This window comes from Rhinoraja longicauda, chromosome 22 (assembly GCF_053455715.1).
Source record: "Rhinoraja longicauda isolate Sanriku21f chromosome 22, sRhiLon1.1, whole genome shotgun sequence".
Lineage (NCBI taxonomy): Eukaryota > Metazoa > Chordata > Chondrichthyes > Rajiformes > Arhynchobatidae > Rhinoraja > Rhinoraja longicauda.
In genome coordinates, this window is record NC_135974.1 from 21,509,814 (window position 1) to 21,535,599 (window position 25,786).

A 25,786-nucleotide genomic window follows, 5' to 3' on the forward strand; every position below is an offset into this window, starting at 1 on the left:
CCCCGACCGCCCCGACTTACAGCGGGGCTTGGGTCGGCCCGTTGCGGACATTTCACCGTCCGGCGCAGCCTGGAACATGGCAACGACAACAGCCTGACCGCAGGAGAAGACGGCAGGGGAAGAGAAAAAGACATTCTGGCCTTCCATCACAGTGAGGAGGGGACTGGAGGAGACTCACTGTGATGGATGTTTCTTTTTGGGGGGTTTTGTGTTGGCTGGGGTTGTGTAATTTGCTTATTTTATTGCTCTTATTGTTGGACTGTGGGTGACGAAATTTCGTCCAAAAAACTTGTTTTTTGGATGACAAATAAAGATATCTTGAATCTTGAAATAGTACATTGATTGGTCTCTATTGATCGGTGTTTCAGTCAGGAAGACCTGATATTGTCTAAGTTCTAGCTGAGGAATCTAGAAAAAAGGGAATATAATGGTTATGTAATAACCTAAAGCAGATATAGTTTACATAAGCTTGAAAGTAATCTTTCAATTTGTATCTGAGTGTTGTTGGACAATTTCTATAATTACTGGACCTTTGATTTGTATGTATAATTTCTATAATACCCTTACCCCTGCCTCTCCTTCAACGTGTAGCATTCTTACAAAATATACCCGAAGATGCCTTCAAGTATATGACTGCTCCTTTATTAATCAATGTGCAAAACAATACAAAATCAAATTATGGTGCAGAAGTGAGGCAGAGAGGCACAGTGGCACAGCTGGTAGAGCTGCTGCCTCACAACACTGGAGACCTGGGTCGGGTGCTGTGCATGTGGAGTTTACATGATCTCTCTATGACTATGTGTGTTTCCTCCCATATTCCAAAAGACCTGCAGGTTTGTATGTTAATTGCCCAATGTAAATTGCCCTAGTGTGCAGGTAGTAGATGTGAAAGTGGTGTAACATAGAACTAGTGTGAACGGGGGATCGATGGTCAGTAACTCAGCGGGTCAGGCAGCATCTCTGGAGAGAAGGAATGGGTGACGTTTCGGGTTGAGATCCTTCTTCAGTTTACTGGCTACGATGGTCACGGTGGAGTCGGTGGACCCAAAGACTTGTTTCTATGGTGTATCTTTCAATCAATCAACAATATAGAAGCATTTCAAGTTCAATTGTCTTTCGGATCAGCTGGTGTATTGTGCGTCCATGGACAAGATCTAATTTCAGTTAATACCACTGATACCCCACGATAGATAATTTTAGAGCTCAGATATATAGCGGAACTGAAGGACTGATTATATACACAGTGTCAATAAGAACTACATGTTAATAATGTTGTACCAACACCTCAGTTTGCAAGGTATCTTTACAAACAAACCTATCAGACTGAGTTTGGAAACTTTCAATTGAAATAACTTATCAACTCTCTATTCCTCCATCCAAATCATTTAGACATATCTTGAATTGCCAAAATCCCAGTGCAGCTGCCGGGGAGATGTCCCTAGCTGTAGTTTGACAATCTGAGTACATCGCCTTCAACCTTACCTTCTAGTCCCTACCAATTCTTCAATCAGGAGGGAAAGTCCAATTTAACACATTCTCATTTTTACTTGATAGTGTTTTATCTGGAACCTAGTTGTATGTGTACTGGAAGCCGAAGTGAATAATATCTATAGTTACTCCCTTATAATTAAAAAGCAAAATCCCTTCTTGTCCTTACAATTGTATTTTAGCTTTATAGAAATACAGCATGGAAATAGGCCCCCACCTAGTCCACACTGACCATCGATCACCCATTCACGCTACTTCTCTGTTTTCCCACTTTGTCACTGGTGCAAAGTTCACACAGATAGCACCTGAGGTCAGGATCAAACCTGGGACTCTGGCTCTGGGAGGCAGTGGCTCTTCCAGTTGTGTCACTGTGTGATTTGGTATTCGAAGGTTTAAGAAAAATTATTCAGCTAAAGAATTGATCAACTGTAATGTCCCTATCTGATAAGGTACTTGAGCACAATTTAATGTCTGTACGGAGTTTGTATGTTCTCCCCCTGACTGCATGGATTTTCTCCAAGATCTTAGGGTTTCCTCGCACACTCCAAAGACGTACAGGTATATAGGTAAATTGGCTTGGTGAATGCAAAAATTGGCCCTAGTGTGTGTAGCATAGTGTTAATATGCAGGGATCGCTGGTTGGCGTGGGCCCGGTGGGCTGAAGGGCCTGTTTCCGCGCTGTATCTATAAATTAAACTAAACTAGACAAGAAGTTTAATTATTTACAATTCAGCACTGGAAAAATAATCTGAGCTGATTACATTTCACTATGCTTTTAATGGCATGCTAACACATAATTACTATACAGCAAACACCCTGGCCCTACTTAGTTAATGTTATGTCTGAAAGCTGTCATTTCCTTCTTTAAATATTTCAAAGTTGAATGGATTTTATAGTGATAAAACCATGGTTTTGTATATCTTCATACAAGTGTATTTATGTGAATTATTTATTTGGCCTTTATCATACATTTCTGTTTACTTAATACCATGTAAAAAACTTAAAATATTGTAAAAAGATTATGCTGAAGATAGACACAAAAAGCTGGAGTAACTCAGCAGGGCAGAAGAAGGGTCTCGACCTGAAACGTCACCCATTCCTTCCCTCCAGAGATGCTGCCTGTCCCACTGAGTTACTCCAGCTTTTTGTGTCTATCTTCGGTTTAAACCAGCATCTGCAGTTCCTTCTTACACAAGTAAAAGTTATGCTGATCCTTTCTGATTTCATGTCTGTGAGGATTCATGTGATCAGTTGCTCAGTCAGTTTAATGGCAGCACAATTGCTAGACGCCAGGAATTCTTCTGAACTTAAGCGATCTCACAACTTTGTGCCAGCTGTCACTGGAACTTGGTGAGTAGTTTGCTTTGGGTGTGCCATACTGCAAAGTCTAGGCCTTTGACAAGGAGCAAAATGTCCGATTAAAGTGGTAGGTTTTATGAACGAAGAGGGCATCACAATTTAAAGAAAAATCAAAATACTGCAAAGAGAGGGAGGTGCTCAGGTTAGCAAGATTCCCATAGGTCTTTTCTGTTAACTTTTCTATAGCAGAGTGACCAAAACTAAACGCAGTAATTCAAATGCGGCCTCACCAATGCCTTGTGCAAATGTAATATAATGTTCCCAATTCTATACTCAATTTCCTGACTGATGAAGTCCAGTGCCAAAAGCCTTCTTCACCACTTTATCTATCTACATTGCCACTTTCAGGGAACTATGTACTTGCATTCCTCAATACCTTTGCTCTACAACACACCCCAGGGTCCTACCATTCACTGTGAAGGTCCTGTCCTGGTTCCACTTCCCAAAATACAACACTTCACACATCTGACAAACTCCAGTGGCCATTCCTCGGCTCACTTGCCCAGCTGATCAAAATACCGCTGTAATTCCTGATCACCATCTTTACTTGTGCAATACCACCTATTTTAGTGTCATCTTCAAACTTTCTAATCATGCCTTGTACATTCTCATCCCAATCGCAGATATAGATGACATACAAAAATGGCCTAGCTTTCTAGATGTGACACCACTCATCATGGACCTCCAGTCCGATAAACAATCTTCCACCAGCACCTTCTGCTTCTGCTTCTGTTTGTTAATGAACTCAGATACCAAAGCCTTAAATTTTCGATTTCCCTTTTTCAAACTCCCCACCTCTGTATCTCTCCCCAATTTAAATCTCCTGTGACAAGTTCCTCAGTTATTGTGTCTTTATGCAGCTTCATGTTTTGTTGTTTGGGGAAAAATGACTTGACTATTTTTATTGAGTGAACATTGATCACTGCCCCTCGCAGACTTTCAGCAGAAGTAGCAAATGGCACAAAATCAGAGGAAGTGAACCTATGCTGCAAATCTAGGAATTATACATCTAGTGCTGGATGTGGTGTATATTTCACAATATTTCTGTTGATTGTCACAATTTGAGAAGTTAATCATATTTTGGATTGACCCAATAAGACAAAGTGATTGCAAGCAGATCCAGACAGTATTACTTTGCAGGTTACATGGTTAGCCAATGTACATTTGCTATATTATTAGGTGTGTTTACTAATCTGAATCAGGACTGTGTGGGTGTGGGGTGTGGCCATTTTTCTTATGATTCAAAAGGCATGTATCAGCTAATGCCCTAAAGTATAGACACTACAGCCAAACACACGATTAGTTATCGCTAGAGGAAAGATATTCATGTAAGTACAGTATTTCCTTTTGCCATTTTTAGAGTTAATGAAGATTATTTTACTATACCTCTTACACTTATCATTTTTTTCATGTAGTCATTTTTTGCAATCTTGAAGTTATTTTCAGATGAGGTAAAGCTTGCCAGAAACATTGCCACAATCATTCGTATTTCTGCCTGTATTTATTGTGTCTACAAGATGATACTGTTGTTTCATGTTAAAAGTTTAAACTCTTGTTAAAGGTAAACCCATAACCTTTTCCTGGTGTATCCTTTATCCTTGTTTATCGCAGTCTTAAGGGAACATTAAGAATTTGGTTTGTTCAAATGAAATTGTTGTCGAATACTTGTACATTCCAACAATGAATGCAATGCATTCCCCAAGCTAGCAGATCATATACATATTATTTCAGTTTCATTTATTAAATGAAATGTGAGGAATATAAATTTATACACAGGAATTGAAGGTGTGATCTGGCTGGCCAGTTTCATATTTTCTTCAAGGGAATTATAATTTTATCAATGTACTTGAATTAAAATAATACCAAAAATCTCATGCAAACCTGCACATATCCTGGAATCTAAAGCACTTGATTTTTTTTAGACTTTCATTTGTAAGTGCTATTTCACTGGCCTGAGGCAAACTAGAACTCGACAGTATATCAGACAAAGGTTACATTTCAATTTATGTCGCTGGAAGTCCATATATTATCTGTTTGATAATCTCCCAAATATTCATGCAGATAAAGGGTGGAATTTATAAATGATGCACAGATGGCATTAGATTCACTGACATGAACGTTGTTAAACTTTAATATTTAATCAGTGCTAGAAATGTTCCAGATTGGCATCATTTCTCTTTAACTGAGTTTGCATGGCAATCACAGAAATCATAGAGATGAAGCAGGGCAGTAGTTCTGTATGTGGGCATCTGAAAAAAAAACATTGATGCAATTGGTTTCACACCAAAATACTGCAACAAAAATATCTGGGGGGAAATTATGCATAAATGGTTCAAAGATTGAGAAGTAAAATCTGTATTTCTGATCTTTATAGCCCCTGAAACATTAAAACACTCCCATGGCATTCCTCCAATTTTGGCTAGATGTATCTCCCACTTTCTTCACCCCATCTTTAGTGGCTGCTGCAGACCCTTAGCTCTGCAATTCTCTTATTAAACTCTCATCTCACCTTTGAAAATTTATCTTGAAAACATTGTTATTACTACTCTGAGAAAAACGTAGCTTATTTTGTCCGTCGGTTATCTTCAAGGATCATGATGCGTGCCTAACTTTGCTTCAGTGTTAAAGGGTTTTGCACGGCTTACTTCTCCTCTCTCTAAACTCAAATGAGCCCACGGTGTTGAAGGTGGTGCTGAGTTTGGAATTTGGCAGTGGATTTTAAGCTAAGGTGAATTTAAAAAAGCTAGTTGCGACTTGTGTGAAAAAATGTTCTGGCCTCAAGTACATTTCTCGTGTCAATGCTGTTCACTGGCAGAATTGATGTTAATATATGAGAATACCATTGCAATGAAGAAATTACTTAAAATTACACCAAATCTGACTGACAGTTCAGAAGAAATACAGCACATATATTTCAAACAATTTTTATTTATTTAAGGGATTTGTTGGTTGAGACAGCGCTTAATTGTTTATCTTTAATCACCCTTAAGAAGGTGGTGGTGAGCTAGCTTCTGAACTACTGCAATCTTTGAGGTGTGGGTACACCACAGTGCTATTAGGGAGGGAGTTCCAGGATTTTGACTAAGCTATGGTGAAAGAAGGGTCATACATTTTCAACTCGGGATGGTGCATGGCTTCAAGGCAACTTCCAGGCGGTAATTATGTTCCTTTGTGCTTATTGGCTTTATCTTTGGTACGTTTGGAAGGTGCTATGTGAGGAGTGTTGATGAGTTGGTACACACTGTTATTTCTGTGCATTGGTTGCAGTGAGTGAATGGTGTAGATGGGGTGAAAATGAAGCGGGCTATCATGCACGAACATTGTGAACTTGGTGTGGTCAGCGAATAAATAAATAAATTCCAGAATATTGTGTTCATTGGAGTTTGCAGACGTATCTCACTTGACCACAGCTGTGTGTGATATTTTGTTTATTTGACTACACCCAATTAGAACATGAGCATCAAATATACTTCACTCATAAGATAGTTTGGGTTTGGATTCAGATGTTGTTCATTTCATGTGTATATCCCATCCCTGCATTATAAAGGCTCTAGTGTTGCTGAAGGAGTTTAGTTTAGTTTAGAGATACACCGTGGAAACAAGCCCTACGGCCTACTGATTCCATGCCAACTAACGATCACCCACACACTAGTTCTATCCTACACAAAGGATAATTGATAAAAGACAATTAACCTACAAAACTGCACATCTTTGGGATGTGGGAGGAAACCGGAGCACCCGGAGAAAACCCACATGGTCCCAGGGAGAATGTACAAACTCCATACAGGCAGTACATCCATGTCAGGATTGAACCTTGGTGATCGATCTCTGGCCCTGTAAGGCAGCAATTCTATCACTGCACCATTGTTCCACCCAAGTTCACCAGCTGGACTTGTTGCTTTTCGGTCCCGTCTTTCCACAATTACTTGGTTTAGAAGATTGAACTTGCTGGCCATCAGTATTCAAGAGACAATCAACAGTGCGTGTATAAAATTAGGGCCTTGTGTGGTGTATCTGGATCACATGGACAAGGTTAAAAAAAACAAGTTGTTGGAGGTACTCAGCGGGCCAGGGGGTATCTGTGGAAGCAAAGTGATGGTCGATGTGTTGTTCCAGATTCCAACATCTGCAATCTCTTGGGTTGACATGGATAAAGTAATTTTCCCACAAAGCTACTGGGTGTATCTTTCCACACCCCAGCAATGCTGCCTATCAGTGTTGACAAGCCTTTGAAATGCTTCTGGATATTGTTTGCATTGAGAAGTACTCACATTTTTTTTCTAAAGAATTAGAAAAATTAAACATTGTTAACATTCTGCCTAAAACGAACAATCATCTCAAAAAGAACCTTTAAATATTTACATCCAACTCAAATGATTAAAATACATTTAACTCATAGCTCTGCCTTCCTTCCTGGCCGACGTAATGTTTCCACCAAAATACTTGGAATAGCAGGTCTTGGCATGGGTGCAGCATCTGCACCAGATTCTTCACCAGGTTCATGCCTGATTGCTGGATCTTGTGTGGACTCCAGCAGCAGAGTGTATTGGCAAGAATCTATCAGCGAGTCTGAGACTTTGGATTCGCATCCACCAAAGTCCTGGACCTTAACCAGGATAAACATCAGCAGTTCATCATGGAACTGTTAGCATCCATTTGCAAGATTTAGTCCAATACCTCCATTGGGTTTCTAAGGAAAACCACTGTTAACTGATTGTTATCAATATTAAATGCTCTAGACATGAATGCACCTCCTTCCTTAAAAGTAAAGAGAATATGTTCGAAGCAAAACATTTAACAGATGATCCTTAAGAGGTAACATTTTGCTCACAGTTCCCACTATGAGCACCAGTGATTTAAATTTTAAGGTATGTAAATAAATGCACAACAGGGAACAGCAGTGTATCAAAGAACATATGATTCTTATTTGATTGAGAACAAGGCTATTATTTTGCTTACTGTTGACTTTATTTCAGAAATACTTTCAATTCAAATGCAGCCATAATAATTTAAACTCCATCAAATAATTTAAATTGACTTCATTCAATGCATTCTGTGGAAGAACGGAAGACTGGCTATCAAAGAACAACAGTCATATTTTACAAACTTGTCAATGCTCAGAAGAAATAAACCTTTTATTAAATACATTACATCAACTAAAGTAGGCTGCAATATGAATAAATCTTTAATGTGCCTCCCAGAACAACAGTAGGCTTTTCAGTGTGGTGAAGTTGTAAAATACTGCCTAAATCAGGCTTTTGCTGAATACCCTATTGATCTCGAGCACATAGTTTATCATTGATACTATACCCAATGCCTGAAGAATGCACATTTGTTACTAACTAAAATACCATAAGCTGAAGTTTGAGCCAACTCTCTGCAAGATTCATATAATCACTTTGTTGTGTCTATAATGTAATACTTTAATGAAGCTGAGCTCTCATCTTAAAGTAATGTTGGAGCCACAAATCCACAGAACTGAAATTCCAGTATTTCTGTTTAATCGTCTGGGGGTGATGGGATGATTTCCCCAGGCCCTTTCATTGATTTTGGCAATAGTCTGCTTAGCTCATTGAGCAAGGGGTTCAATCTTCCATTTAGTGATTGTCCAGGCTATTTCTCTGCCTAGATCCCGATTAGTAACTCAACCTCATTCAAGTGGAGTCCATTCAACTTCATTCGTGTCATTATCCTGGTGTGCAGTCCTCCTGACTTCAACACTCCGCACTTATTGTTCTAAACCAAAATTGCCACCCTGATGCTATTATTTGTCATTTAAAGAGAATGAAAGGATTTCTCAAAAGTTCCCTGAAATTGCATAGAATCCAGACCTAAAACATCACCTAAGATAGACACAAAATGCTGGAGTAACTAAACAGGTCAGGCAGCATCTCTGGAGAAAAGGAATAGGTGATATTTCAGGTCGAAAAGTTTCTCCAGCCTGATGAAGTGTCTCGACCAGAAACGTCACCAATTCCTTTTCTCCAGAGATGTTGCCTGACCCGCTGAGTTATTCCAGCATTTATTGCCTATCTTTGGTGTAAACCAGCATCTGCAGTTCCTTCCAACACCTGAAACATCACCTATTCATGTCTTCTGGAGATAGTGCCTGACCTGTTGAAATACTCCAGAACTTCCAGCAAAAAATGCTGGAATGACTATGCAGGTTAGGCAACATCTGTGAAGGGAGAAACAGTTATAATTTCATGTCTGAAAATCGATACAAAAGACTGGATTAACGCAGCGGGACAGGCAGCATCTCTGCTGCCGGTCCCGCTGATTTACTCCAGCATTTTGTGTCTATCTTCGGTGTAAACCAGCATCTGCAGTTCCTTCCTACCCTATCATTTCATGTCTTGGATCTACGGTTCTTTTGATTTTAATTGGACATCAGTTGTTTTGCCAGCCTCCAAGTTGAGACATACCAGGAACAGACTGAACTGTTTGGAATCGTGCCACTGTTATTGCACAATAAAAATTCCAACAACACCTTTTTGTTTATACACACACAAGGTAAAATTCTATAAATCGTATTCCAGTCTATGATTATATTAGTTGCATGCAATAGCACCATGGTAAAATTATCCTTGATATTTCTCCATCATGTGTTTCACCACATAATTGTCCTTCTGAAGAAAATGTTCCTTTAAAGATATGACTTAATTTGTGCACTACAAGATCCCGTAATAGGTATGAGATCATGATGAAGGCTGAGAAATTAATATTATCCATGACATCAAGTAGAACGTCCTTATCTAATTGTGTAGGAAGGAACTGCAGATGCTGGTTTAAATCAAAGATAGGCACAAAATGCTGGAGAAACTCAGCGGGACAGGCAGCATCTCTGGAGAGAAGGAACGGATGTCATTTCGGATCGAGCCGAAACGTCACCCATTCCTTCTCTCCAGAGATGCTGCCCGTCCCGCTGAGTTACTCCAGCGATTTGTGTCCATCCCTTATCTAATTTATACTTTTTATACAGGTGGGGACATGATTTAACATCTCTTCTGGAAGACATTTCCATGAGTGCAACCCACTTTAAACTGAGTGCACAGACATTACATGACTCTGTCTGGAGCACGATTTGAACTCACAGCTTTCTGATTCACCAAAGGTGCCAGCCACAAAGCCACAGCCCTGTGTGGCTGTCTGTTCTTGATTCCTGCCCATCCCACTGCTGACAGCATGCCATCAACCCTTCGTGTCTCTAACAAGATTCAATGACTCACAGATGGAAAATCATTCCTTCTGGCATTGTATTGTTACTTTATCATGTAAGTTGCCTGAAGTCAAAAGTTTATTGAATCCAATATTCAAATGCAAATTGACTTCCTAGTCTGAACAAGGGTAATATCTGTCCCGAAATATCACCTAATTGTGTTCCCCAGAGATGCTGCCTGACCCGCTGAGTTACTCTTGGACTTTGTGTCGTTATTTTTCAAATGCATATTCAAGAATTTTCACCAATGTAAGCTCTTCAAACATGAATTAGTTGCAGAGTTGCTATGATCTGGAATTTGGTGTGAAGAATTATATGAGGCTATTGGCGCCCATTATTATCATGAAGAGAACAACATCAAGTTCTTAGTTTAGTTTAGTTTAGTTTAGAGATACAGCATGGAAACATGCCCCTCAGCCCTTCGAATCCACACTGACCAACGATCACTACCCTAGTTCTATCCTCCATGCTAGGGATAATTTACAGAGCCAATTCACCAACATACCTGCAAGTCATTGGGATGTGGGAGGAAACGATATGATATGATATGATACAACTTTATTAATCCCCGGGGGGAAATTGGTCTGCCGACAGTCACGACAAAAAAGGTACACAAAAACCTGAAATGAAAAGTAAAACAAAAAGAAAAAGACAAGCGATTGTTGGCTGGCTGCCCTGTGCACAGCGACTTCACAGGAACAAATGAACAAACAAACAAACGAATACAGACTTACCCCCGGGCAGAGGATTCTAAACTAGAGTGCCCACCCTCCTCCACACTGGGTCCCCCTTTATTCTCCCACCGTCCTTCATGGGGGTCCCCCCGTGTCGGGTCCTCCATTGTTCTTCACAGCGGTCCCCCCATGCCGGGTCCCCATTGTCTTTCTTCCCCCTCCCCTCCACGCTTATCGACTGCGAGGCCCCACCGCCACTGAGGCGCCTGTAGCCACCGAGGCCCATGTTACCGCTGCGGCCCATGCTGCCACCGAGGCCCATGCTGCCGCCATCGAGATTTCCGCCGCCGCCACCAAGGCTCCCATCGCTGTCACCGTTGAGGCTCCTTCGGCCCAGACAGGCTACACCGCAGTCCCCTGGGAGGCCTATGGGGCGAGTTGGGCCCATCGGGGTGCGTTCCAGTCCTCAGTCATGGTTCTGGTAGTCGGCGGCGTGTTTATTTGGCACGTAGATTGGGCCCGCGTGGTTCCCCGGGACACTCCTGCCGTGTGCGCGGCTCTCCGAGAAAAACCGGAGCACCCAGAGCAAACCCATACAGTCACAGGGTCTGCAAACTCCGTACAGACAGCATCTGTAGTCATGATCGAACCTGAGTCTCTGGCACTGAAAGACAGCAACTCTATCACCCAAATTACACATGCAGGGTTAAACAAGGAAATGCAGCAGCAGCTTTTAATGATTTATTGCTCGTATGTAGGTCAAGTTTTGCTTGAACCTTCTCCAATGTAACATTACAGTATGAATGAAATGATGAGAACATAAAATGTCTATAATCCATTCTCACTTTGAGGCAAATTAAAAATATTACGCTTTGTTGCATGAAATTTTACTGAGCACTACTTAATATTTATCAGCCTCTTCACTTTTAAAAATGTGAGTCCTATGGAATTTATGGTAATAAATTATATCAAGTAAAAAGTGAAGAGTGTCACATGTCCCAAAACGGAACAATTACATTGTTACTTGCAGCAGCATACAGATATGTTTACATAGTACTCTGTAAACACCATTATAAACAACAAATAAAGCTTTTATATATATACATTTATATATCTATACATACATAATGCCCCTTCGTGTATGTAGTTTGGAGCTTATTTGGGTGATGTTGAATAGCATGACGGTTGTTGGAACAAAGTTGCTCCTGAACTTGGACTTTACAGTTTTCAAGCTCCTATACCTCCTTGCCGATGACAGGAGTAACATGAGAGTGTGGCCAGGGTGGTGTGGGTTTCTGAGGATGCTGCCTAAAATATCTAAAATATAACTACTAATTTATCATTTTTCAGTTTCTATCTTTATCAGCAAGAATGTTGTAATCTTTATTTTATTGCCTGTGAAATGTGAGTAGTTTCTTTTATTTTTATTTCATTTGCTCCCTGTGTGAATTCTTGAAGGAATTGATGGAAATCCTGTAGGACTGTAAGCCGTTCAGCACATAACGCCAGGAACAATGAAATCTATACCGTATGGTTTTCTATATTGTCATGGGTAGCTTCCTTTGAGGTTCATGGCCAACTGTGCTGGTCTACTGTAGCATAAAATCCAGGCGAGTGTTTCATTGTACCACATGACTCCACTGGGTTGGGATTTGCTGGAGAGGCAGGATGTTTGGAATCATTGCTTGATTGCTGTTGGGATCAAAGTATGTTTATACCATCTCTCGGGAGATTAAGTAAATGCAATTGAAGCCAGGGTCACGTAGATTATATGTGCTTTGTGGAAAGAGCAGAGATGTTGAGCAGAATCCTTTCTCCTTGTGTGTAGAAAAACAAATCTAATGTTTCCTGATTTCATTGCATGGATTACTCTCTTCCACACTTGGGTACCTCCTTTGATTTGACATTTGTTTCTTTAAATTGAGAATCTATCAGAATGCCACATGCAGAAGAAACTGGGCTATAAGATCTTCTTCATTTCTTGTTTTTTTAACTCTGGGACAGGAGAACTGGGTAAGGGCTGTGGGATATAGAAAGGAGGATCAGTATTCGAAGAGCAGTAAACACATTGATTAACGCAATCAACACTTTAAACACATTTGGTAATAATTGTCATTTGGCAATAACAAAAGTCGTACCTATAGACGTACTCAGGGTAGACGATAGTACAACTAGTAGAGCTGCCGCCTCACAATGCTAGAAACCCGGGTTCGATCCTGACCTCAGGTACTGTTTGTATGAGTTTGCACGGTCTCTCTGTGACCGAATGGATTTCCTCTGGGTGCTCCGGTTTCCTCCCACATCCTAAAGACGTACAGGTTTGTAGGTTAATTGGCCTCTGTATTTTGTCCCTAGTGTGTAGGGCTGAGAAAGTGGGTAACATAAAACTGGTGTGAACGATGATCGCTGGTCAATGTGGACTGGATGGGCAGTAGGGCCTGTTTCCATGATGTATCGCCAAAACTAAGCTAAACGAAACTAAACTGATAGGGCCAGATGAAGAATTGCAAGGAGCAACGTGAATTTGTTTGGAACAACCAGGGCAAATGATTTAAACGCTACCCAATCCTCCACACACCTGATAGATTATTTGGAAAGGAACAATACAGCTCCTTGCGGACTCCGAACAATTGAAATTGCCATTGTATAAACAATTCCTTTTACGAATATGGTGTATTGAACATTTGCATTAATTTAAAGGCTGCTTATCATCTCACACAAAAAACAGCCTCTGAGAGAGTGTTGAAATCCAAAGGCAATTTTATGACACACATAGCCTAAGGATATATGCAACTCTCTTGCAAATCGTTACAATAACGCTTCAAAAGAATGAGTCAAAATAGAGTCATCATTGCCTTGGCATTGATAGTCAAAGGTGTGTTTATGTACAATCAGCATGAGGTTTGTGATTTATTGTTTTATGACCCTTCTTATCGTGTTGCCATCCTTCCTGTTACTGAAAACGTCTCAAGGTGTAATCACAAAATGTACTACCCTACTTTCTCTTCGCTTCTTCAATCCATCTCTAACTGATCAATAACACATATGTTATTGATGTTATTCTGCATTTCTTCCCTTTTACAGGGAGGGCCTTCTCCATCTCTTAACTGCTGATGTCACCAGACATCACCGGTTTCTCAGCTGACACTTCTGTCCATGCAACCATTTTAGTTTAGTTTAGTTTGGAGATACAGCGCGGAAACAGGCCCTCCGGCCCACTGGGTCTGCGCCGTGCTTGCCATGACTACCATTGCACTGTGTCCAGCTGGACAAGTCATGCTTAGTAATGCATTGTGACTTACACAAGGATATGGAGGCGAATGCTATTAATGATATTACACAGCCTGATTCTGTGGTATCTGTCTTTTCCCGACCCAAACTGCTTTATTTCACCCAAACTGTTGGACTGCTCTTGGCTGAACTCTTCAGAATTTTGAATTTGCCTTCTTCTTGTCTCTCTCTTTCTGCCATTAGTTGAAAGCTAAACTGCTAGATATTTGATAACCATGTCACTGGTCATCCTCTGGCTCAGTGGAATTTGTCCCAATAGAACGTTCCAAGTCAAGTTAAGTTTATTGTCAAATGCATGAGTACGGTGAGGTACAGGCACGATAAAAATCCTGCTTGCAGCTGTATCACAGGCTCATAGACTCAGACAACACACAAAAACATCAATTAAACTTACATTAAAGATTCATTCTGAAAGAGAGAAAAAAAACTGTGGAAAAAATATATATTCATACAAACCAGGCGGAGAAAACAAGTTCATGGTCATGGAAGAGTTGGTCCCAATGTTTCTTTGATGATGCAGGATTAAGGTTGTGCAGATCAATTTTAAGAGACTGATTTTAAAGAAATTTAAAGAAGACCAAAGGAACAGGTTTTCGTACAGATGGTGGTATTGTTCTTTAAGCTCTTCCTTGTGTTTTTACGTAAAAAATAATTAAAAACCTATGAAATTGAGTAGATAGCATTTTGGATCAGTTTGGATCAATTGATAATACATATTTCTTTTCTTACTCAGAATTCACATTCGCTGGACACCTGTATTCAGAGCATTCTCTCTGCTTTGTATCCCCCATTCAACGCTACTGCTCCCACTGTGCTCAGTCAAATCTTCAGGGTGATCGACACCGTGTACAAAGGAGATGGACTCTGCTGCTTACTAGATTTCCTGATTCCAGCAAAGCGTATCCTGGAGACTGTGCAGCAAGATGCTTGTGTAAGTATGCTGAAGGACTTTATGCTTATCTTAAAACACAATCTCAAGGAAGGATCCAGGTGACAGATGTTAACAAGACCCAGTCTAGGACGAACACTTTTTTATCTCATAATTTTATCTCATAATTTTAAGTCATAAAGCCACAGCTCCTGCATGTTGCTCCACCATATTCTGTATGCATCCATCCAGAATATACAACCTGGAAAATTGCACAAAGTGTTACATAACCTGTCTGTTTCCCCCTGATGTCACTCATCGTGCTCCTCACAGTCTACACTGCCACCCATCATTCTGTCTTCAGCAAACCTGGGTCATTTACGGTTTGTCTTAACATCCAAGTTATTGATAAAGACCGTGAGCATTTGGAGTCTTAACCTCTGATCCCACTGGTACCCCACTAGTCATGGCCTCCCAAATGGACAATGTTACTCATTCCTCAATCCAAGCGTCATTAAATACTGTCCAACAAAACTCATCTGCTCATTTTTGTTTAATAATCTTTTGCATGACTCCACTGTGTGCAATTCTAGTCGCCCAGCTGAATGTCATTAAATTGGAAAGAATGCAGAAGAGGTTCACCAGGCTGTTGCCTGGACGTGTGGGCTTGAGTTAAAGGGAGAAGCTGGAAAGGCTGGGACTTTGCACTTTGCAGCATTGGAGGCTGAGGAGTGAGCTGATTGAAGTATGTAAAATTGTGAGGGACATGGATAAAGTGAACAGTCTTTTTTCCCAGGATAGAGGATTGTAACACTAAAGGACATGGGATCAAGGTGACATTAGAGTGATTTAAGAGGGACAACTTTTTCGGTCAGAGGGCAGTCCATGTCTGGAATGAGCGGCTAGAGGAAGCTACTAAATTGGATACAGTTATGACTTTCAAACAACATTTGGACAGGTATATGCACAGAAAAGGTTTTGAGGGGTATGGGCTAAATGGGGGCAAATGGGGCCAGCTCAGCATAGACAAATTAGGCTGAAGGGCTTGTTTTCAAGTTCAGCTCACAGATCTCAACATTACAAAATGAAATGCTGTTTTTTTTCTGATTGCTCCCACTTTCAATTACAAGTGCTGCGAAATGCAGTAGGTTCTGGCAATCTGAGAAAAGATAAGAAAGGTTGGAAATATTTGATAGGCATCTCATTTCCTTCGTCCGTGAAGGAAAAAGCAATTGTGGCCAATAATATTGTATCAGAACTAGGAAATATTAGACATGATTGAATTTTGAGATGAAGAGGAGTAAATAAAAGAAAAGGTCTTTATTGGGGGAAAGAAAAGAGAAATTCATTGATTAAAGGGGTGGTGGTGCAAAATGACAGAATGGCAATAGAGAAAATGAAGAAGCAGAGGGATGGTCAAGAGCATCCTTACTAACTGTATCACAGTATGGTATGGCAACTGCTCTGTCTCCGACCGGAAAGCACTGCAGAGAGTGGTGAAAACTGCCCAACGCATCACCGGTTCCTCACTCCCCTCCATTGAGTCTATCCAGAGTAGGCGATGTCTGCGAAGGGCGCGCTGCATCGTCAAGGACAGCTCTCACCCCAACCACAGATTGTTTACCCTCCTCCCATCTGGGAGGCGCTACAGGTCTCTCCGTTCCCGGACCTGCAGGTTCAGGAACAGCTTCTTTCCTGCGGTCGTTACCTTACTTAACTCTGCGCTTCGGTGATTGCTGCCACCCCCCCCCCCCCCCCCTCGGGCACTCCTCCCATCAGTGACTGATCTCGCTCACCGGAATTTCCACTACCGCTACTGTGCATATATGTATATATTATATGTTTTACTATTCCATCACATGCACTCTGGTTAAGATGCTAACTGCATTTCGTTGTCTCTGTACTTGTACTTGTACACTGCACAATGACAATAAAGTTTGTATTGTATTGTAAAGAGGTGTAAGTGTAAGTTACTGTCGTAAAAAATAGTAAACTGGAAAGATGGGATGAAAATGGTCTGTCATTTGTCTGCACCTTACTCTTAATGGGCTGAACGTTGTCAGCTATGTCTCCAGTGGTTGGTTCAGTTTGAGGACTTCTTGCACAGTTGTATTGGTAACGTGGAGCTTGGAGTCCAGTCCAGAAAGTGTAGAAACACTGGGTGCAAATGAACGAAAGAAGTAGTTAATGAGAGACAAAAGTTAGCTTCAGCATAAATGTCTTTTTACACTGCATTTCTTTGACTAATACTGTCTACTTACTGCACGAGCTGTCTGAAATTCGTATTGATGCAGGTTTACCTGGATGAGTACAGATGAGCAGATTATTAGCGATTTACCAGACAATTCGCCTGGAAACAATTAAAGTCTGAATTAAAGTTTTCATTTGCACAAATAACATGGTTATCAAAATATAAAATATAAAATCATTAATCATTAGCCCTCATCATTGGCTGAAGTGGAACCAAACCTTTGCAATTCATACTGAGTTTAGTTTTCTATCTGAATAAGGAAAGCAGGGCTTGAAGCTTTATTCCTCAAATTAAGTCTTGACACATTTGTAGTCAATAATTCTTGTCAAACAAAATTATGAAATTATTTGGCTGCTCTCCTGGCTGTTTACTAAATTCCACAAGAAATTCCACTGTGCTACTAAAATTGGTGATATGGTAGATAGTGAAGGTTACCTCTGGGATCTTGTTAACTAGATCAATAGGCTGATGGAATTTTGCTAATGGTTTTAATTCAGATAAATACGAGGTATTGCATTTGGTCAAGATAATCCAGGGCAGGACTCGCACAGTAAACACGAGAGGCCTTGGGGCATGTCAATAGACAATAGACAATAGGTGCAGGGGTAGGCCGTTTGGCCCTTCGAGCCAGCACCGCCATTCAATGTGATCATGGCTGATCATTCACAATCAGTACCCCGTTACTGCCTTCTCCCCATACCCGTGGCAAAGAAAGTCCTAGGAATGCTGGTATGTGGTTCCATGAACGTGGTGACACAGCTTGATAGGTTGGTGAAGAGGGTGTTTGGCAGAGAAAATGTAATAAAAAGGAACTGCAGATGCTAGTTTATACCAAAGTTAGTACAAAATGCTGGAGCAACTCAGCAGTTCAGGCAGCATCTCAGGAGAAAATAAATAAGTGACGTTTCAGATCGGGATCCTTCTTCAGACTGATTGTAGTCGGGAGAGTGGGGGGGAAAAACTGGAAGCAAAGAAAAAAACAGGATAACTCAGGGCTGTTAACAGATGACCTCAGGCAAGGAGGTTCCCTGATAGGCTGACTGTTGGCGAGAGACAGGATTGAGCCCAAGGGGATTACATAGTTGCGAACTGTGGAATTAGTTAACTGACCTACTGACTTGTCGTGAAGATAGGGAGAAATGAGGGAGGGGGAGGAAGGCGTTTGTAGAAGTTACCTAAAATTGGAGAATTCAACATTCATACCATTGAGCTGTAAGCTACCCAAGCAAAATATGAGGCACTATTCCTCTAATTTGCGTGCAGCCTCACTCTGGCAAAGGAAGGGGCCCAGGACAGAAAGCTCAGTAAGAGAATGGGAAGGGGAGTTAAAATGGTTAGCAACTTCTTCTTGCGTATGGCGTGCACAACCAAAAATTGTAGGTCACATCCAAGCCAGGGCAGCATCAGTTGCTTGGTGGATGGCCTTGATGCCACTAGGGAAAAGCCTCAGTGAGCAGTCATTCACTATGTGTGGGATGGTCTGGTCTGGATATCCGCAGTCACAGGAAGGGCTGTCTGTCATCCTTCAGTTGTGCAGGCGTTGGGCTGTTCTTGCATGGAGGGTGCGGATCCTGTTCAGGGTTAGCCATTGCTTGTGATGGAGGTCAAATCCCGGTGGTTTCACTGTGGGGTCTATGATGACCTCTCTGTTGTTGGTGTTGGCATCTTTCCAGGCTCTGTGCCACTCAGTCTTGGGGGTCAAAGTCTTCCAGGGATTTGGCTGAAGACCAGAATGGTTCGTGGGACTTCAGCGCATGTGGGGCAGATTGTTCAAGTCAGCATGGATGGAAAGGTCAGAGTTAGCCTCGATAGTGCACCAATCTTTCACCATCCTCTCCCTTCTGTGTATGCTGGGAGGGGCGATGTGAGAGAGGACAGGGAGCCACTGCAAAGATGTTGACTTAAGCGTCCCTGTGATGACCCGCCTTGCAGAGTTAAGGAGAGTGTCAACTTGTTTGGTGTGGCAGCTATTAGCCCAAGCTGTTGAGCAAAACTCGGCTGTTGAGTAGACTAGGGTTAACCTTGCGGTATGGAGGCTATGTGCATTGGATCCCCAGCTGTTGCCTGCAAGTTTCCTGATGATGTTGACCCTTGCTTTCAGTTTATCAGCCACCCTCTTCAGGTGTTCACGATAGGTGAGGGTGCGGTCCAGGGTAACTCCGAGGTACTTGGGGAATTCCTCATTCTTCACCGGCTTACCACAAAAGGACACTCGGAGCTTTGCATTGGCAAGACGATTGCTGAGGTGAAAGGCAGTGACAGTTGTCTTAGATGGGTTGGGGTGAAGTCGCCAGAAGGTGAAGTACTCCTCTAATCCTCTTCAAGTCTTGGTTAGCAACTGGGAGATCCAGTGGGCCTTGGCAGAGCAAGAGTTCAGCGACATGGTCGCCTAGTCTATGCTTGGTCTTGCCGACGTACAGAAGCCCACATTGGGAACACTGGATAGCATAAATAAGGTTAGAGGAGGTGCATGTGAACCTCTGTCTCACCTGGAAGGACTACTGGGGTTCCTGGATAGAGGTGAGGGAGAACGTATAAGGGCAGGTGTTGCATCTCCTGTGGTTGCAGGGGAAAGTACTTGGAGAGGGGGTGGTTTAAATGGGAATGGGTGAGTGAACCAAGGAGTTATGGAGGGTGCGGTCTCTGTGAAGATGGAAAGGGGTGGAGATGGGAAGATGAGATTCGTAGTGGACTTATGTTGGTGATATGTTGGATGCAGAGGCTGGTGGGGTGAAAGGTGAGGACCAGGGAAACTCTTTCCTTCTTGCGTCTTGGGGGAGGAAGCAAGAGCAGAACTGCAGACACAGAGGAGACACATGTGAGGAACCAATCTATGACAGAAGGGGGAATCCAATATTTGGCAGGCTCACATTCATCGGTCAGGATATTGAGTATAGGAGTTAAGACATCATTTGCAGTTGTACAAGATGTTGATGAGGCCCCATTCGGACTGCAGTTCTGGTTGCCCTGCTGTAGGAAGATGTCATTAAACTGGAACGAGTGCAAAAAATATTTACTGGGTTACTGGGCTTGGAGGGTTTGTGTTAAAAAGAATGACTGGATAGGCCTTTTTTCCCTGAAGCATGGAAGGTTCAGAAATGACCTTATAGAAGTATATAAAATTAAGAGAGGCATATATAAGGTGAAAAGTTCCCAGGATAGGAGAGTCTACAATAAGAGGCATAAATTTAAAGTGAGAGGAGATTCATTTAAAAAGTACCTGAAGGGCAACATTTTTACACCAAGAACAAGGCATGTATGGAACAGGTACGTGGATAGGAATCATTTGGAGGGATATTTCCATATTCGATTAATCTTTTTTAGGCAGAGATAGATAGATTCTTGATTAGTATGGGTGTCAGGGGTTATGGGGAGAAGGCAGGAGAATGGGGTTAGGTGGAAAAGATAGATCAGCCATGATTGAATACCATAGACTTGATGGGCTGAATGGCCGAATACTGCTCCTATCACTTATGACCTTATTGGCCAGATGCAGGCAATTTGGACTAGATCAGTTAGAAATCTTAGTCAGAATGGACAAATTGAGCTGAATGGCCTGTTTCCCTTATTCTAAATCAAACATTAAAAGCTGAAGGAATTCACCGAGTGGATACTGTTGAATCATCTGATCCATTTAAAGATATTTAGTGGTTCTATGGATACATAATTGCTGAAAATAAATGTGGCTCCCTTTTGAAAATTAGGAATGGGAAAATACATTTATTCCAGTTAAAATTATATGTAAATCTTTTATATAAGTGACACCTTGGGTATGGATGAAACAGAACCAAATTAATTTGAATTAACTTTAACAATACACACTGTGTCTTCTTATGAAGGAGTTTAGTTCTTGGAGCAAAAGATTGCTTGGCACACTCTCTTGATTGTTTACTAGATTCCGTAGCAAGGGGAATATGCCTACTCCAGAACATCACCAGCACCCACACTCCAAATTCATCCTTACCCACAGCTTTAAGTCTTTTATTTGGAGAAATAACAAATGACAAGATTGAATAATTGACATTTTTTTATTTTACTTCTCATTCCCAGAGTGAAGTAAGGTTGCAATGGAAAACACCCTAGCTTTATGCTAATACAATATTTTAACCTCATACAAGCAACCGTCACTGCACAATCAACTATTTCCTTTCCCGGTAGACTCGGGTTTGTGACCTCTTTCAACATACTTTCTTCAGTCAATGTACTGCGTAATTCAAACTAGTTCAGCGTTTGCTTGGCTGCCATCTGATTAGATTGAGATTGTCCCAACCCCAATTGTAGTGTAAAGATTAACGGGGAAAAAAAATCATCAGTTTCAATGTTACCTCCACCCTAACATTTCATTGTACACTAGACATGGGTGTGTTAGTAAAGCTCCAACATTCTGGCCCAGGACCAGAGGAATGTTGAATGCAGACATTGTTAGTTGAATATGCAGCTGGCTGGTTGGAATCAACTTTATACACTTTTCCTGGCCAACGGGAGGAAAATAACTGTATAAAATCCAGATGATTTATTTGTTGTTTGGCTGATGTACCACAGAAATGTAGCAGTTCATTTTGAATGTACTGTCCAAATCAGCGTCCAAAGTTATTAAAGGTGAAAGTTTACTTTCTGTTTATGTTGGAAAGAAGCTTCCTTTTGGAGAACATTAATTAACTACTGTGAATGGCGATGTTGCCAAAATTTCAAAAATAGCAGATCTGAAAATTATTACTCTGAATGATTGTACAGTGTTCCCAGTGATTCCTTGAACTGAATATTATGTCTGATATTATCCTCTGCAGAAAGGAACACATTTCAACTGTTGAGTTCTTGTTTACATTAATCCTATCAATTAGCAGTGTTTTATATTTGCGTTCTGCAGCAAGCAAGCAAGCTTTGTGTTTGGGTGCTGATTCCACTCGCACATAATTGATGCATAAAACGTTGCTATCCGTTGACATGGCTCGAGATCCTACATTGGCTTAGATCCTTTTCAAACCTTTTGGCATCAGATGAGCTTTCCATTCACAATGGTAATTCTTTTTTTTCTTTATTAGCGTGGCTGACTCTGCTCTGTATTCCCTGCACATTCTGTTTTGATCACATATTTTAAGAGCCAAGAAACAGGAGTAGGCGCAAGTTAGTCTCCAACTCAAAACCACTGCCATTCATTAAGAGCATGTGTCAGATTCAATCTTGCCCTCAGCACTGCGTTTCCAGTCTCACTCCATAGTCTTTAACTTGCTTGCAATTATTTATGTTCGAATACTGCACCTCCACAACTTTCTGAGAAACAGCATTCACAACCTTCAGAGAGATGGATTTCCTCCTCATCTTTGTCTTAAATAGGTGACTCCTTGTTTTAGAACTATGCTCATAAGTTCTAGATACGTCCATTCGAGGAATCCCCTCGGCATCCCTGTTTGGGATCTTATGTTTCAAAAATTTCCCTCCTCATTGTTCTTAACTCCAATGACTATAGGGTTAATCTGCCAAAACCCTCTTGAAACATCAACCTTTTCATCCTAGGAATCAACCTAATTAAACTCTCTGCATTGCCTTCAATGGAAGCATATAATTTCTCAATCGCAGAGACCAAAACTATCGGCAGTAACTGGATAAACACTCACCAGTACAATAGACAATAGACAATAGACAATAGGTGCAGGAGTAGGCCATTCAGCCCTTCGAGCCAGCACCGCCATTCAATGCGATCATGGCTGATCACTCTCAATCAGTACCCCGTTCTTGCTTTCTCCCCATAGCCCCTCACTCCGCTATCCTTAAGAGCTCTATCCAGCTCTCTCTTGAAAGCATCCAACGAACTGGCCTCCACTGCCTTCTGAGGCAGAGAATTCCACACCTTCACCACTCTCTGACTGAAAAAGTTCTTCCTCATCTCCGTTCTAAATGGCCTACCCCTTATTCTTAAACTGTGGCCCCTTGTTCTGGACTCCCCCAACATTGGGAACATGTTTCCTGCCTCTAATGTGTCCAATCCCCTAATTATCTTATATGTTTCAATAAGATCCCCCCTCATCCTTCTAAATTCCAGTGTATACAAGCCCTATCGCTCCAGCCTTTCAACATACGACAGTCCCGCCATTCCGGGAATTAACCTAGTGAACCTACGCTGCACGCCCTCCATAGCAAGAATATCCTTCCTCAAATTTGGAGACCAAAACTGCACACAGTACTCCAGGTGCGGTCTCACCAGGGCCCGGTACAACTGTAGAAGGACCTCTTTGCTCCTATACTCAACTCCTCTTGTTACGAAGGCCAACATTCCATTGGCTTTCTTCACTGCCTGCGGTACCTGCATGCTTCCTTTCATTGACTGATGCACTAGGACACCCAGATCTCGTTGAACTCCCCCTCCTCCTAACTTGACACCATTCAGATAATAATCTGCCTTTCTATTCTTACTTCCAAAGTGAATAACCTCACACTTATCTACATTAAACTGCATCTGCCATGTATCCGCCCACTCACACAATCTGTCCAAGTCACCCTGCAGCCTTATGGCATCTTCCTCACAATTCACACTACCCCCCAGCTTAGTATCATCTGCAAATTTGCTAATGGTACTTTTAATCCCTTCGTCTAAGTCATTAATGTATATCGTAAATAGCTGGGGTCCCAGCACCGAACCTTGCGGTACCCCACTGGTCACTGCCTGCCATTCCGAAAGGGACCCATTTATCCCCACTCTTTGCTTTCTGTCTGTCAACCAATTTTCTATCCATGTCAGTACCCTACCCCCAATACCATGTGCCCTAATTTTGCCCACTAATCTCCTATGTGGGACCTTGTCGAAGGCTTTCTGAAAGTCGAGGTACACCACATCCACTGACTCTCCCCTGTCAATTTTCCTAGTTACATCCTCAAAAAATTCCAGTAGATTTGTCAAGCATGATTTCCCCTTCGTAAATCCATGCTGACTCGGAATGATCCCGTTACTGCTATCCAAATGCTCAGCAATTTCGTCTTTTATAATTGATTCCAGCATCTTCCCCACCACTGATGTCAGACTAACTGGTCTATAATTACCCGTTTTCTCTCTCCCTCCTTTCTTAAAAAGTGGGATAACATTTGCTATCCTCCAATCCACAGGAACTGATCCTGAATCTATAGAACATTGAAAAATGATCTCCAATGCTTCCACTATTTCTAGAGCCACCTCCTTAAGTACCCTGGGATGCAGACCATCAGATCCTGGGGATTTATCAGCCTTCAGTCCCATCAGTCTACCCAAAACAATTTCCTGCCTAATGTGGATTTCCTTCAGTTCCTCCATCACCCTAGGTTCTCCGGCCCCTAGAACATTTGGGAGATTGTGTGTATCTTCCTCAGTGAAGACAGATCCAAAGTAACGGTTTAACTCGTCTGCCATTTCTTTGTTCCCCATAATAAATTCCCCTGCTTCTGTCTTCAAGGGACCCACATTTGCCTTGACTATTTTTTTCCTCTTCACGTACCTAAAAAAACTTTTGCTATCCTCCTTTATATTATTGGCTAGTTTACCCTCGTACCTCATCTTTTCTCCCCGTATTGCCTTTTTAGTTAACTTTTGTTGCTCTTTAAAAGAGTCCCAATCCTCTGTCTTCCCACTCTTCTTTGCTATGTTATACTTCCTCTCCTTAATTTTTATGCTGTCCCTGACTTCCCTTGTCAGCCACAGGTGTCTCTTACTCCCCTTAGAGTCTTTCCACCTTTTTGGAATAAATTGATCCTGCAACCTCTGCATTATTCCCAGGAATACCTGCCATTGCTGTTCTACCGTCTTCCCTGCTAGGGCCTCCTTCCAGTCAATTTTGCCCAGCTCCCGCCTCATGCCTCTGTAATCCCCTTTGCTATACTGTAATACCGACACTTCCGATTTTCCCTTCTGCCTTTCCATTTGCAGAGTAAAACTTATCATGTTGTGATCACTGCCTGCTAATGGCTCTTTTACCTCTAGTCCCCTTATCAGATCAGGATCATTACACAACACTAAATCCAGAATTGCCTTCTCCCTGGTAGGCTCCAGTACAAGCTGTTCTAAAAATCCATCTCGAAGGCACTCTACAAACTCTCTTTCCTGGGGTCCATTTCCAACCTGATTTTCCCAGTCTACCTGCATGTTGAAATCTCCCATAACCACCGTAGTATTACATTTTTGACACGCCAATTTTATCTCCTGATTCAACTTGCACCCTATGTCGAGGCTACTGTTTGGGGGCCTATAGATAACTCCCATTAGGGTCTTTTTACCCTTACAATTTCTCTTTTCTATCCATACTGATTCAACATCTCCTGATTCTATGTCACCCCTTGCAAGGGAATGAATATCATTCCTTACCATCAGAGCAACCCCACCCCCTCTGCCCACCTGTCTGTCTTTTCTATACGTTGTGTACCCCTGAATATTCAGTTCCCAGCCCTGGTCCTCTTGTAGCCATGTCTCAGTGATCCCTACAACATCATACTTGCCCATGACTAACTGAGCCTCAAGCTCATCCACTTTATTTTTTATACTACGCGCATTTAAGCACAACACTTTAACTTCTGTATTTACCTCCCCTCTCACATCGGTCACAATTGACCCTGCCCTTAATTTCTTTCCCCCTCTAGAACGTCTGTTCCCATTCTTCCGAGAGTCTTTTACAATA

General features: G+C 41.7%; 1 protein-coding gene across 3 annotated transcripts in view; it reads left to right on the forward strand.

Moving 5' to 3' along the window:
- quoa (quattro a) overlaps positions 1–25,786 on the forward strand; it is a 122,198-nt gene that overhangs the window by 21,219 nt on the left and 75,193 nt on the right. For all 3 annotated transcript variants that reach the window (XM_078418961.1, XM_078418962.1, XM_078418963.1), the window contains exon 2: positions 14,765–14,962. In XM_078418961.1, the coding sequence (XP_078275087.1) occupies positions 14,765–14,962 (198 nt within the window). The remainder of the gene's footprint in view (positions 1–14,764; positions 14,963–25,786) is intronic.